The following is a 14,355-nucleotide window of genomic DNA, read 5'->3' as shown; positions in this document are numbered from 1 at the left end:
GGTGTTTTATTATAAATTACATATGTATAATTCTAAAAAACATGAGGTTGCATTATACTTATAATTTTAATATGTTATCCATCATTTTATTGCTACCTATCGCTATTTTATTTTATATTATTTCAGTTTACGTTTTTTATTTACTATAATACATATTAGTATATAATATTTTTTTTTGCATATATATATTTTGGAATAGTATGAAAAAAAATATATTTAATTATAATAAAGCATAGTATACATCATGATAAAACGTAATGGCAAAACTGCATAGTAACAAAAAAATTTGTTCCACAATTAGTCGGAAAAAAATATACATATATATATGCAAAAAAAGGCGTACATCAATACCTATTTGTAAAATACGTATTATATTGCATATTAAAATGAAATTAGTTTATATTTATTTTTTTATAACTTAAAAGAAAGTGGAAAATATAGATTGCACATTTATAGCATTGAATTATTTTTTTTTATTTATAAAAGTATGATATAATTTATTTGTAAATTACTACAATTTTAATAAGTCAAGGAAAAATATAGATTGGGTAATAAAAATTTACAATTTTTCTCCATTTTTTTTAGCTTTATTTTTATTTAAAAAATGTAATATTTATGACTTGTTCATACGATTTTCTTACATTTCGTCGATTTGTTAATTAGCTTTAAAAAGTTATAACATATAGAAAACAAATTGGGGTAAAAAAAGAAAAAAATATTTCGAAGATTCGAAAAAAATGTTTAATGCTATTAACAATATTAATTCGTAATACACACACATAATAGTGCAACTTAAAGTGGAGTACGAATATAAATAAACATACATATTAAAAGTTCACATATATTTCAGTTTTTATAAAAATTGTTACACTATTTATACATGATATATATTATTGTCTAAATTTTTACTACTATACTAATAAATGAAGATATGTAGCTTAAAAATAGGCTTGTTTATATTATACAAATTAATAATCGATAATTTTCACCCCCTATAATAAACTTACATATTCACCTCTTCACACTTCTTATACTATTTTAACCACCTATATTTGATTTCTAAAATATATATTAACTAGTAGCAAAAATTCGATAATTATTTAGGCGCTATATGTGTATGCATTTAGGTAGGTACCAATTCCACATGCCACTAAGACGTTCCTTTTTCGATGTTTTTTAATAACCGTTTTAAATGCATTATTTTGTTCGTAATTTTTTTCACCATTTTTTTCATAATTTTTTTCACATTTGTAATCTCCACTCGGCTTAGTGCCTCGTTTCTTTGCTAGCCTATGTGTGCATTTACGTGGCTGTTTCTAACGCATTTTTTAAATCCATTTTGAATGCGCTCATAAGTACTTGATTAAATATGTGTGTAGGCTTATCATAAGTACAATTGTTGCTTAGCAAATTATACGAATTCAATGATCCTGTTGAATTAAAAACAAAATTTGCATTTTTTTTTAAATTAAAAATCATATTAATATCTGGGTCCCCATAATAACTTCTAAAATATCCATCTTTGTGAAATACAAATGGAGTATGATGTACACTTTTTACACTGTTTCGAAAATTTCTTATCTGTAAACAAAATTTAGATATATTTTAAAATATGTGATTATATAGGAACATAAAAAAGTATAGTAAAAAATAATTAAAATTTTAATTAATAAACTTACTTGATCGTCTATTATTTTATTAGTATATTTATGTATCAAAAAGTGAAAAAAGGGAATGTATGTCCTATGACCTGTTTCCCAATAAATATTATTTTGTTGTAAAAAATAGGAATGCCCATCATCGGTATCTGCTGACTTTAAAGAATTATCGATGAGTTTATTAATATCTTCCTTTTCCAAACTCTTGTGAGTTTCATTTTTATTCATTTTTGACAAGGTGAAATTACAAAAATAGTAAAAATGTACGGAGAAAATATGGAAAGCTTTAAAAAAATTAAAAAAAAATTTAATTTCTGTAGATATATCGCTTAATTGTTAATTATAAAATTATAAGAAAGGAATTAAATAAACTAAAAAATAATTAAATATTAATATTACTATTTATATAAAATATGTAAATATTGGAAAAGGGAAAAAATATAATATTAATTTTTATATATATAAAATACGGAGCAACAAGGCACACATGCACATTACCATTTATTACCTTAATAAGATATTTTTTTTTTTTTCAAAAATTTTTTAGGATTTTTCTGGTATATATTAGAACTACCACCCTCAAAAAATTTATATATTTATTCCATTGAAATAAATATGTTTATGTGCTTGTAATTTTATTTAATTATATATATATTTGTATTATTAAAAAAAACAATTTCGTCTTAAGGGCATTTTTTACGATTTCATTATATTCTTTTACTTTTTAGATTAAGTGTGTTTTACATATTATATATCTTTTATACACCAAATTAAAAAAATATATATTTATTTACTATCTTTTTAAAGCAACAAATTTTCAATATTCTTTAAGTGTGCACATACATACTATTTATACCTATTCAGGTTGCAAAACGTATAAACACTAACCACCTAAATTTACGCATTTTTTGGCTAGCTTAATTTGTTATTATATTGTTCGATTTGTTCATAATTTATTATTTTTTTTTGTCTGTTTTGACAAAACGGCGGCATATTTAACATACATCCCTAAGAACAAACCTCCTCCCATATTGTCCAAGCTAAAATAAGATGGACGAGAAAAAGATTGACAATTCCCCTTTAATTTCCAAGATGGAAACATTTGAAATATCAGATAAAATTAAAAAAAGTTCAAGTAAAAAAGAAATAAAAAATGTTTATAGAAGTTTAGACAATGAATTTAATTTTGATGACGATCAAGATGAAATTAATCAACCAAAGGAAGAAAATGATAATAAAGAAATGAATGAAGATAATAATAATAATAATAATGAAAATAAAACAAATACAAGGACTATTAAAATAGATAGAAAAAATTTAAAAAAAATGTTTAGTAGCCAATTTTTTACTCAAACTCTAACTGATACAACAAGTTCAAATACTATAAGTGAAATAAAAATAAGCAAAAAATATGCAATTTTCGAATTTTTTAAAACATTAATTTTGCTTACTTTATTTGCATCCACTTCATATTTTACTTACTATTATGTTTTTAATTATTATTTTGGTCAAAATCATATATGTAGCCATTTGGATTTGTATAATTATAAATATGAGAACGAGGTCAAATTCATTCCTACTGTTAGCAATAAAAAATACTATGTCTTTACAGGTAAGTCCCACAAAAATCATCCTAAAATGGATTGCATAGAAACATGTGTATATATATTATTACACATCCATATTTCATGTTATTAAATTTTCATCTTTATATATCTTAGGGAAATTTCCATTCGATGTTATTACATATAAACTAAGAAAAGACGATTTAAAAAATAGCATGAATAAACAAATAGAGAAATACAAACAAGAAAACCCCGGAGAAATGATTGATCCAATTGGAGATCTTGATAATTATGATATGCAAATTATGTCTTTTATGAAATATAATAATAAAATGAAATGTGAAAAAAAAATCTTTGATTTATACAAACCCTTTTCTTTAAAAACAACGGATGCAAATATTACCAATTCTAATTTTGTATTAAATGAAATAAGTTATAATTTTATAAAAAATCCATATAGCGTTAATGAAAAAAAGGTAAAAATCAGAAAAAAATAAAATTACCAATTATTTGTGTGCAAATATTAAATTGTGTAAGGTTGCAAAAAATTACATGAACAAGTCATATTTTTTAATTTATTTACTCACTTTTTTTTTTTTTTTTTTTTTTGCATAATAGCTATATGAAGAGGTATCCAATTTTATGCAAAAAAGCGAAAATAAAAATAAAATTTGTTATATTACTTCCTATTTAAAGTCTTTAAAAGATGACAACATTATGGAAAATATTCGATCATTGAATGAAAACATTACACCGAATGTAGAACCAGTTACGGCTCCCCAAAATGAAACAATCAGTACAGAGAGCACTATTAGTGACATTGCAGAAAAGGTTAAAAACTATTTTATGAGAGGAACAACACAAGACCAAAATAATAATATGAGCATCATCAATAATAATAACAATAATAATGATATAAATATGAATAGAAATAATATGGAAGTATATCCTAAGAAGAAAATCGTTTTCCTATATGATTATTATGGTAAGTTTATATAAAATTTAGGGCACCACAAGTGTCAATTTTACGTTTGCATATATAGGCATATATTTTTTATTTCTCTACTCTGTTTACATGCCCAATTTTACACACACAAAATGCACCACTTTTATAGAAAACAACTTCGTGGATTTGGTCATCGCTATTTATAACATGCAATATGGAAATACATACAGCGATTTAAAAGAATATTGGGATGATATTCGAAAAGGATTTAAAGTTACACACCCAGAGGAAATATATCTATTTGAATGGTTATATAAAAAATGCTTACAACCAAGCCAAATTATAAAATATATTTTTAACATTTTTTTAATATTTATTTTAATTTAATTTTATTTGTTTTTTTAGGTATTGTTTGGGAATAAATTATAACATAATAAAAAATAATAATCAGTACAAGTTAAAATGTGTAGATCTTTTAAAATAAAAAAAAATATATAGCCTTAATAATAATAAAAATTAAAAAAAAAAACTAAATAAATAAGTATGAACAATTCATGCTTCATCTGTTTGATGGTTTGGCCCATTCCACCTATAAAAAATAATAAAAAATTGTAAGAAATTTATAAAAATGAAAGAAATGGGACGTGATACTTAAGAATTTATGATTTATCATATATTACACTTAAGAGGAGATTTTCAAATCCATGTCTATTTAACTTTTCTATAGCTCTTTTTGCTTCTTCTCTCTTGGAATATGTTATAAAAGCAAAACCCTTGGAATTTTGTGTTTCCCTAATAATGAAAATAGAAAAAAATAATATCGTTAAACCGTTTTTACGATTGTGAATTATAAGATGACTAATGAATGCGTACATAAATATACGTATACATTCTGATGCAATAGATGAAAATATAACATACTTGTGCTTAGCTAAAAACATTCGAGATATTTGACCGACACGCCCAAATAAGTTGGATAATTCACTCTCCTGTTATAAAAAAAATATGCATGTATATGATGAATAGGGTAACAACTATTGGCTCCATTTATATGTGTACATAAGTAGTATGTACATATCACATTTTATTTTATTATGTTTATGTTTTTTTTTCTTTTATGTTTTTTCGTTTTTCTGTATAATTGCTTTATGATTTTTATTTTAAAACTTACATTAACATCTTCGCTTAGATTCGTTACACGAATAGTGCATTCTTTATTTTGAGTATCCTGTTAAAAGGAGAAAGGAAAAAAAGAAAACATTATTTTTTATTGTTAAAAATGTAAATTTTTTATGTGTACATATGTAATAATTATATTTCAAACACTAATCAATATAAACCCATATACATATTCAATTATTTCATTTATTTAAATCTTACATGTGAGCGATAATACATCATGTCTCTCTTAGCTCCAGCTTTATTAGCATCATCTGGTTTAGCCTCCTAATAGTAAAAAGGTTGGGAAAAAACAAATTCACATAAGTATATAAATAATAAAATATAATTTGAGAGTAGTTATAAAGGCAGATTAGCCATATATAATATACCTCTGCTTCTTCATCTTTAAACATTTTGAATCTATTTTTCAAATCTTTTGCTGTTTTATCTGTTTGTTCAGCAAATAAATAATCATATTCAGTATCTTTAAGAAAGTCTAGTAAATTATTTTTTGGAGGCTCAATATTTACAACATCAGTTGGTTCAACAATAACCGAGCTAAACTGTGATAGGATATTCAAAATGAAGGAAAATTAATTATATAAATAAAGTATTTATAAAAAATTTGGATATACATGTCTCTTATTTTTAAATATGTATGTGTATATTTTCATCTCTTACAGCATCGACGTTGAAATTTTTTAGTTTAAGACGATTCTCGATTTCCTTGTTAAGGCGTTTCTTTATTATGACTTCTTTAATTTTTTTGGTAACCTAAGGGGGGGGGGGAAATAAATAAGTGGATAAAGAATAAATGGATTGCAAACATGGGCTACATAAAAATATGTATGCATACATATTAAATGCATTATAAAAGTGTGAATATCTTACCTTCACGGTTTGCTTTTTTAAATTTTCAGAATATTTTGTAACAACTTTAACTCCATTTTCATAGTTAGTAAAGTAAGATAACTTTTTGTTACTTTCCAAATCGTCATCTGCGTCTATATCCTCCCATTTTTTTTCTACAAAAGGGTTTCAAACAAAATTTATGATAAATATATAAAGAAATAAAGGGGTGCATAGAACATCATTATTTTTTAAAGCGGCATAGTTCACAGAGTCAGTTCGCAGAGTGAGTTCGCAGAGTCTGCATATATAGTTCTTTTCCATAGTCGCTTTTTATGTTTCCTCGCATTTTTTTCACTTACTGTTTTCATTATCATTCAATGACTCATCATCATCTACGTCAATATCAACCCAGTTCCTTTTTTCTAAAGTAACAAAAATAATAGAACAGAAAACGATGTAAAAAAAATAATCTAAAGTGTTGGCTACATACTTGAATAATTATATATGTAATAATATTAATTATTATTTTGCTATAAATTTGATGGGGAAATAAAAATAAACTAAAAATATATAATATGATGTTATATTATACCTGTTTGTATCATCTTTTTTTGTGTGTTTTTATTATCAATATATTTTTTATTTTATAATAACATATAAATTGTTATACATATATAAGTAATATAAATATATATATCTGATGTTATGATTTGTTAATGATTTTTTTTTCCTTTTTTTGTGCTTAAAAAAATATGTAATTTTTTACTTATTCTAATTTGCCATTATTTTACTACTAGCATATTTTTATTTTTTCCTTTTACATAAAAAGAAAAGAATGTTTTATTCTTTTTATTAAAAACGTGTTAATCAACATATTTTTTATAGTACCATAAATAATAAGCGTATCCATATGTATATATATATATGTTCATAATTTACATATATTTGTAGGAATATTTTTTTTCCGGGGTTTGAGTAATATTAATATGTAGTATCAAAATAAGCGAAAAATTATCGCATATATATAATAATAATATGCGGGTAAAATTGCTGAACTTGCTTTGCCTATTTTATAATAAAACAAAATTAATTAAATTTTTTTTAAGGTTGTATGAAAAAATTGTATATATAAATACGCCATTTTTATTTTACACAAAAAATAAAATAATTAAAAAACCGAATAACAAAAAATTGCAATTTTTTTGGAAATATAAAAAGTAAATATCGAATAACAAAACATGTTTATAAACAAAGAAAAAAGCATAAAGTGATAAAAAAAAAAACAAAAGAATGAATAAATAAAAAATAACCATATGTATGTATATATATATGGATTTTCGTATAAAGGCTGTGACAACATTTTAGATAGCCATTATATATTTTTCTTTTCAATTTGTATAATCTACGTTATAAAAGTTCAACCTTTTAAAACAAATGTGGGAATAAATTACGGTTTGCCAATCCACATAATTGTGTTTATATATGCCATGCTTGGGGTCCTCCTTATTTCATCCCATAGTAAATAACAAACTGGTTAATAATCCATCCCATAGTAAATAACAAACTGTTCAATAGTCCCATCACATTTAATTATTGGCACATCAATATTTGCTGGTAGGAAGCAGATAGTATATTTGTAAAGCCTGCAAAAGGAAAATAGTCACAAATACGTTGTATCATATTAAAGTAGTATGACATACACATGGTTACACTAATAAGGTATGTACAAAACGAACCTGTATATAGGAAACTTGTAGGAATTGAAAAAAAAAGAAAATGACAAAACTTATATATCGGTTTACAAGGGGCCAATAAAAATAATATAGACAAGTATAAAAACATTTTTTTTATTTGGGGAGGGTAATTAGCATATTTATATAAAATATAAAAGAACAAAGAAAATTTAATTACAGATTGTATATCTCCTAAATAATAAAATTTAATCAATTCTTTTATTCTAGTTAATAATAAATTATCCATATTTGGATAATCGATTTCCAATCTTAATAATAATTTTTTTTTATCAAAATATTTTAAATCTTGTATTTCTTTTTTTATTTTTTCTAAACTTATATTATTATTATTTAACAAACGCTCAAACTCTCTATCAAAATTTTTAAACGATTCAATAATATCAACATCCTTTTTTATAATTCTACTTTTATTGTCTTTAAGTTTTTCTAACAACTTTTTATATTCATTAAATAATGTTATACATCCATAATATTTTAATTTTTCTTTTAAAATTTTTATTTTTTTATTTTCTCTTTCCACATTTGCATCTTTTTTACCAACTTCATTAGACTCTTCACTAAAAAAATGGGGCAAAACTGAAATTAGACGAAAATTTAATAATTTAATATTCTTTCCTTTTATTAAACTTTTTATTGTTACATTATCATCTAATTTTTTATTTTCATAAAATATTTCTTGAAACTTTGTTGGTATTCCATACATATTTTCAATCTGCTCCTTCACATATTTAATATTATTTCTTTCTTCAATTAATAAAAAAAAACTTTTATCAAAAACCCCGGCTTTATCATAACAGCTAATCATTATATTACACTTATTTGAACCACCGAATCCAAATATACTTCTCTTGTTTTGTACTGGACTTTCATTATTATTTCTATTTACTTGTCCAGGTACTACACTAGTAGATATGCTCATCAATCTATGCCCTATCAGTTTATTATTATAGTTATTTAATTTTATACAATTGTACATGTATACATAAAATATATACCATAAAATAAAGCCTGCCCAGGTTAAATTAAATCGAAAAACCATCTTGTAAAAAAAAACGGGGAGAAAAAAAAGAAAGGGAAAGAAAAAAGAAAATAAAAAATATCGAAACAATCTCAAAGTTATAAAATCTATAATACACAGTAATCACATTTGCAAGTATTATATATATGTGTATAACCTCAATTCATTTTTCCAACCTTTCTAATATTTCCCCCTTTCCTTTATACATATTTCATTTTATCTCTCCCTTTATTGCCATTATTTAATTTTTGATTCTCTAAAAATTTGAAATTAAAAAAAAAAATATATTACCTTTTTACAGTACATTATATTATGGCTTCTCAAGTTTGAAACAGATGCCCTTGTTTTTAAAAAAATTAACCAAAGCAATTTTAGAAAAAAAAAAAAAAAAATTAATATTTTGAAGCATATTACAATTTTCGTTTCATGCTTCACAAAATTCGTGTATATGTATGAAGCACAAATCCAGCGATGCAAAAAAGGAATTTTTTTTTTTCAGATTCATAAATATCAATTTATGTTATACTCTTTAAATGGTTAAATTGTTTTACAGGCTATACATCTTTGTAAGTGTGCATACATATGGTAAAGGTATTATCAATAGGTTCATAATTGGATGTAATACATTTTTTCTGCAATTTTTCTGCAATTTTTTTGCAATTTTTTCGCCTTCCCCTTTAGCGTGAATAATAGCGCGTATATCCCCACCAATTTTATGAGGAGAAAAAAAACGGATATTAAAAATTTTGTAAATTTTAATACTTTTTACAAAGTTAGAAAAAAAAAATGTATAAAGCAAACAAGGAAACGGATAGGCACATAATGAATGGGTTCAAATATTTTACCCAAATAAATTATCCTTAAACAAATAGCCATAATAATACATAGAAATATAAAACAAACATATGCGTACAAACAGCCATCAATTCGCATACATCCAACCATTTTCGTTACTAAAAACAGAAGACAAATTATTATAAACAATTGTATATAAAAACGTAAAAATATATATGCACATGTTGAACGCAAAAAAACGAAAAAACGGAAAACAGATAAGAGTATAACTTCCACTAATATAGTATAACATAAAAAGGTATGCATAGTATGGATATAATCATGTCACATCCATAAAAGTAACATATTAGTGCTATATACCTATGCATGATCCTGTAGATCTTTTAAAATACTCTTTTTCAATTCCACAAGAACTTTATATTCTTCAAAAAGTGATGATAAATCTGAAATTGTAATTGTATTTAAATTTTCCACATTTTCATACTTTAATTTTATTGATTCTATTTTAGTAATAATATTATTATTTAATTTTTTTTCATTTGAAAGTTTTATAAAGTCATTTAATTTCCCAGCAGTTTCTTGTAATTTCTTATTACTCTCTTTAACTTCATTTAAATAAAACTCTTCTGCTTTACTAACCTTTTCTTTATATTCTTTTTCGGATATATTTAAAAATGTAGTCTTACCAAGTTCTTTTATAAATTCAACACCACTACAAAATTGTGTAAAGGAGTAAGCTTCTTCGGAAACAAAATGATTCGGGTGCCTAAAACTTTGGATAAATGTAATGTTTGATATTAATTCTGGAGGATTTGTTTTAACAATTACATATATAAGTAAAGGAAGAACTTCATCAGCACATGGCAATAACTCATCATCATTCGTATCGTCACTGTATTCAATTTTGCCATCATTTTTGCCATCATTTTTGTTGTCATTTCTTTCATCGGATCCAAACACACTTGTTGATAATTCATCTTTCATATTATTTGAATCCCCTGAATTTGTAATTTGACTATCTCTTCGCATCTGTTTAGTATCACTATTTGATCCAAAATTATCCTCAAAAAAGGTGGACTCATTTGGTGTAACATTATTATTTTCTTTTATATTATTTTTTTTTTTTTTTGAATTTTTTTTTGCTTCAAATAAAATAGATGTAACAATACGACAACAATTTAGTATCATAATTATTTTATCATATGGTGCTTTCATTTTTTGAATTTTTAAAAGTTCACCTTGTGCTAATTTTAAACGATCTAAATCTATATTTTCAGAAATTTCCAAATGTTTTAATTCAACCCATTGTAAGCAATTTATTTTTGTATAGATCTGTTCATCTTGATCTTTATCTTCTGGATCCATACGATATAAATAAAAATATAATTTTTGTATTATAAATTTTTCATACCCTTGAATAATTATATTTATTTGATCTGTATTTAAATTTTTATATATACTTGATTTTAATAAAATAGGTTGTGTTTCATTTATAAACGTATGAATCCTATTTGCTGCTTCTTCTCTACTTAAATTTTGTGGAAAATTTAAAATAAATTTTTTTACTTGATCTACAACTATTTTACATGATGGATGTTTTAAACTTTCTAAAAAGTTATTATAAATAGTATTTGCTTTTTTTTTAGCATTTGAATTATTTTCAGACATTGTATCGTTACTAAAGGTTTTATTATTTTCATTACTTCCACTTTTTTTATTTTGTTCTAGTTTGCTTAAATTTATATCATTAAATTCGCCACTAACCGATTTGCTTTTTGTTCTAAACCCATACAAACTTGACACTGTCTTCTCATTATTTCCATTCTCATTATACATATTTAAATTCATTTCATTCCATTTTATAAATTCTTTTTTTGTTATTATCTTATTTTCATCAACCTCTTCATTTTCCTCATCCTTTTTATAGCTCTCCCTTTTAATAAATGAGATAAACATGTTTTTAAATTTTCGTCCTTTTTGAATAAGCGACTCGCTTTGGGTATCCTCATTTTTAGTATCCTCATTTTTAGTATCCTCATTTTTATTGTCCGCTTTTTTCACTTCAGTTTCCTCAAATCCAAGATCGGGCCCATACACTTCATTCCCATCCATAGATGAATCTTTTTTTTTTTTTACAAATAATTTATTTGAATTACTATTCGAATTTACTGTTTCATTTTCATCATCGTTATAATTAATTGTAGTATCATCTTCATCTGTTACTATATCTGTATGTATACCATTTTTTATGCTTCCTTTTTGATCGATTTTATTACCTTCATTATTTATTGCCATATCAGTATATATCTCTTTTCCTCCATAAAATTTGTTGTTACTTTCGTCTATCGAATGTAAAGCAGTAGCTTTATCTGATACATTTTTTTTCTTTTTTAAATTCGAGTTATTACTAAAATTGCTATTTATTGTACTATTGCTATTGTATATTTTTGTTTCATTAATTTTTTTTACATCTCGATCCATTTTGACACCCTCATCGCTCTTCTGTTTTATGTTCCGTTTTTTTTCGCAACTTTTTTCTCCCTTTACTTTTACTTCATTTGATTTTATTTCAAGTTCCGATTCATTCATTATATCTACGCTTTTTCCTCGTTCTTTCGTTTTTGTCATTTTTGCCACTTTTGATAATTTCTCTGCTGAACTTGAACTATTTCGAACCTTTTCTTTGTCACTACATATTGTATTTTTACTACTAGTTCGAATGGTTTGCTTTTTTTTTAATTTTATATCTTCATTTAGATCATCAAATTCGTTGAAATTAGAGTCCGTTTTTTTTTCTGCATTTGCTGTTTCTTTTATGCTTTTATTATGTAAATATTCTTTTATTTCATCAAAAAATTTACTACTATCATTTGTTTTTATAGATTCAAATGTTTGATTTTCTTCTGACGAAAATGTATAATTTTGTTCTACTTGTTTTGATATTCCTGATTTATTTATTTCAACTTCTTTTTTATTATTATCTATATTTTCTATATTTTTTTTTTTTGTAGTTTTTTCTTCTTTAGTTCCTTTTTTCGTTTTTATTTTTTTAATTTTTCCATTCAAATTTTCATCACCTATCGTATTAGAGTTACAAAAAAATTCTGAACTCTCATCTAGCTTTAATAAATTACTACTACTTTGTTCAGAAAATTTTGTATTATCATAATATGTATGTTCCGAATCATCTATCATACTAGTATATGATTGTGATCTATTTGGATTATTTATTGATTTTGTTATTTTCTTTTTCTTTATCTCACTTTTTAATTGCATTTCTTCTTTACTTTTTGCATCCCCTAAATTATGCACACCGCTAGTACAATCTTTATAACTGCTTACTAACTCTTGACTTGAAGTTATTTTTTTTGAAATTTTTTCTTTGGCTTTTGTGTGACCATCATCTATATTATTATTATCGGTGCTAATGTAACGATATTTGCTAGTATTATTGCTATTTCCGGATTCGGACTTTTTTTTTGTCGTTTTATTAACTTGTAGACTACTAACAGAATGTTTTGAATCCGACAAAATATTATTATTATTATTGTCGTTACTATTCATGAGTAAGTCTTTGTTTTTTTTCTTTTTATTATAAATATTTTTTTCATAATCTTCATCCAATAATATGCCATTTTTTTTTTTAATGCTTATTTTGTTACTATTACTATTTACTACTTTACATTGTGAAATACTTTTATCTGAACAGTACTCAATTTTTATGTCATGTTCAGAATTTAAATTGATATCATCATATGATGACAATTTATTTCCATTTTTTAAACTTGGTGTAAATTCTCCTTCATAAAATGAATCGCTTTTTATTACTGTATTGGGCTTTTCACATTTTGTATGATACTCAGCTGAATTTTTTATTTTTTCATTCTCCTTAACTACATTTCGATTATTCTTTGAAACCACACTAATACCATTATCATTATCACTTTTCTTATATGTATTAGAATTATTTATCGATCCCTTTCCAGTATGAACTATATACTCGTCTGGAATTTTTTTTTTTTTTTTTTTTTTTTCATACGATAAATCATTTCCTGCAAGTTCATATTCTTTATCATATTCGGTGAACTTTTCCCATAAATCAAAGGTAGAGTCAGCATTTAATTTTGGTCCACTGGATTTTGTACTACTTGATTTTGCATCAAAGGTATTACTAACTTCATCCATACTTGAAATTAATTTATTCGATTTTTGACTTGCCTTTTTTATTGGGGTTTTACTTCTTTCTTTTTTATTTTTAACTACATTATAACTTTCGTTAGACTCACCCCATAGAGAATCATTAACATTATTTGTCAAATATTTATTAAAATTTGTGTCACTACTTCCATTTATATTAGATTTTCCTTGTATCCCATTCTTCCCACTTGCATTATTTGAAAATTGTGAAATATTAGCATTATTTTTATTATTGTAATTTTCAAAAAAAAAATCCATTTCATTTATTTGGTTGGGATTACCATGATTTTCATTTAAATATTTTTTTTCTTTATCTTTAAAGTTAAATTCATCCCATTCCTTTCCAAGCATAAAATTGTTGTCACAGTTAGGATTTTCATTCATCTTGTCCCCATTAAATATAATAAAT

The 14,355-nt window shown here is 24.1% G+C and overlaps 5 protein-coding genes across 5 annotated transcripts; 1 reads left to right on the top strand and 4 right to left on the bottom strand.

Annotated features, from left to right (window-relative positions):
• Window positions 1-1,302: 1,302 nt before the first annotated feature.
• On the bottom strand, window positions 1,303-1,886 carry PCHAS_0724500 (ATP synthase-associated protein, putative; the record flags this gene model as incomplete). The annotated part of the gene is made up of 2 exons (XM_737034.2): window positions 1,303-1,581; window positions 1,680-1,886. The coding sequence occupies 2 exons, from the start codon at window positions 1,884-1,886 to the stop codon at window positions 1,303-1,305; spliced, it is 486 nt and encodes a 161-aa protein (XP_742127.2).
• An 822-nt stretch (window positions 1,887-2,708) lies between these two features.
• Window positions 2,709-4,653, top strand: PCHAS_0724400 (conserved Plasmodium protein, unknown function; the record flags this gene model as incomplete). Its single annotated transcript, XM_016797728.1, has 5 exons — window positions 2,709-3,270; window positions 3,380-3,699; window positions 3,842-4,208; window positions 4,339-4,477; window positions 4,575-4,653. 5 exons carry the CDS (start codon window positions 2,709-2,711, stop codon window positions 4,651-4,653), a joined length of 1,467 nt encoding a protein of 488 aa, XP_016653654.1.
• A 75-nt stretch (window positions 4,654-4,728) lies between these two features.
• On the bottom strand, window positions 4,729-6,787 carry PCHAS_0724300 (eukaryotic translation initiation factor 3 subunit G, putative; the record flags this gene model as incomplete). The annotated part of the gene is made up of 10 exons (XM_016797727.1): window positions 4,729-4,758; window positions 4,850-4,961; window positions 5,091-5,158; window positions 5,341-5,397; window positions 5,550-5,615; window positions 5,720-5,893; window positions 6,012-6,104; window positions 6,222-6,355; window positions 6,542-6,604; window positions 6,775-6,787. 10 exons carry the CDS (start codon window positions 6,785-6,787, stop codon window positions 4,729-4,731), a joined length of 810 nt encoding a protein of 269 aa, XP_016653653.1.
• A 985-nt stretch (window positions 6,788-7,772) lies between these two features.
• Window positions 7,773-8,975, bottom strand: PCHAS_0724200 (ubiquitin, putative; the record flags this gene model as incomplete). The annotated part of the gene is made up of 2 exons (XM_016797726.1): window positions 7,773-7,825; window positions 7,919-8,975. 2 exons carry the CDS (start codon window positions 8,973-8,975, stop codon window positions 7,773-7,775), a joined length of 1,110 nt encoding a protein of 369 aa, XP_016653652.1.
• A 1,134-nt stretch (window positions 8,976-10,109) lies between these two features.
• On the bottom strand, window positions 10,110-14,330 carry PCHAS_0724100 (vacuolar protein sorting-associated protein 9, putative; the record flags this gene model as incomplete). The annotated part of the gene is made up of 1 exon (XM_016797725.1): window positions 10,110-14,330. The coding sequence occupies one exon, from the start codon at window positions 14,328-14,330 to the stop codon at window positions 10,110-10,112; it is 4,221 nt and encodes a 1,406-aa protein (XP_016653651.1).
• Window positions 14,331-14,355: the final 25 nt, after the last annotated feature.

The sequence above is a fragment of the Plasmodium chabaudi genome (assembly GCF_900002335.3).
Source record: "Plasmodium chabaudi chabaudi strain AS genome assembly, chromosome: 7".
NCBI classification, from domain to species: domain Eukaryota; phylum Apicomplexa; class Aconoidasida; order Haemosporida; family Plasmodiidae; genus Plasmodium; species Plasmodium chabaudi.
Note: the sequence above shows the minus strand (reverse complement) of the source record. Positions and strands in the feature narration are given on the sequence as shown.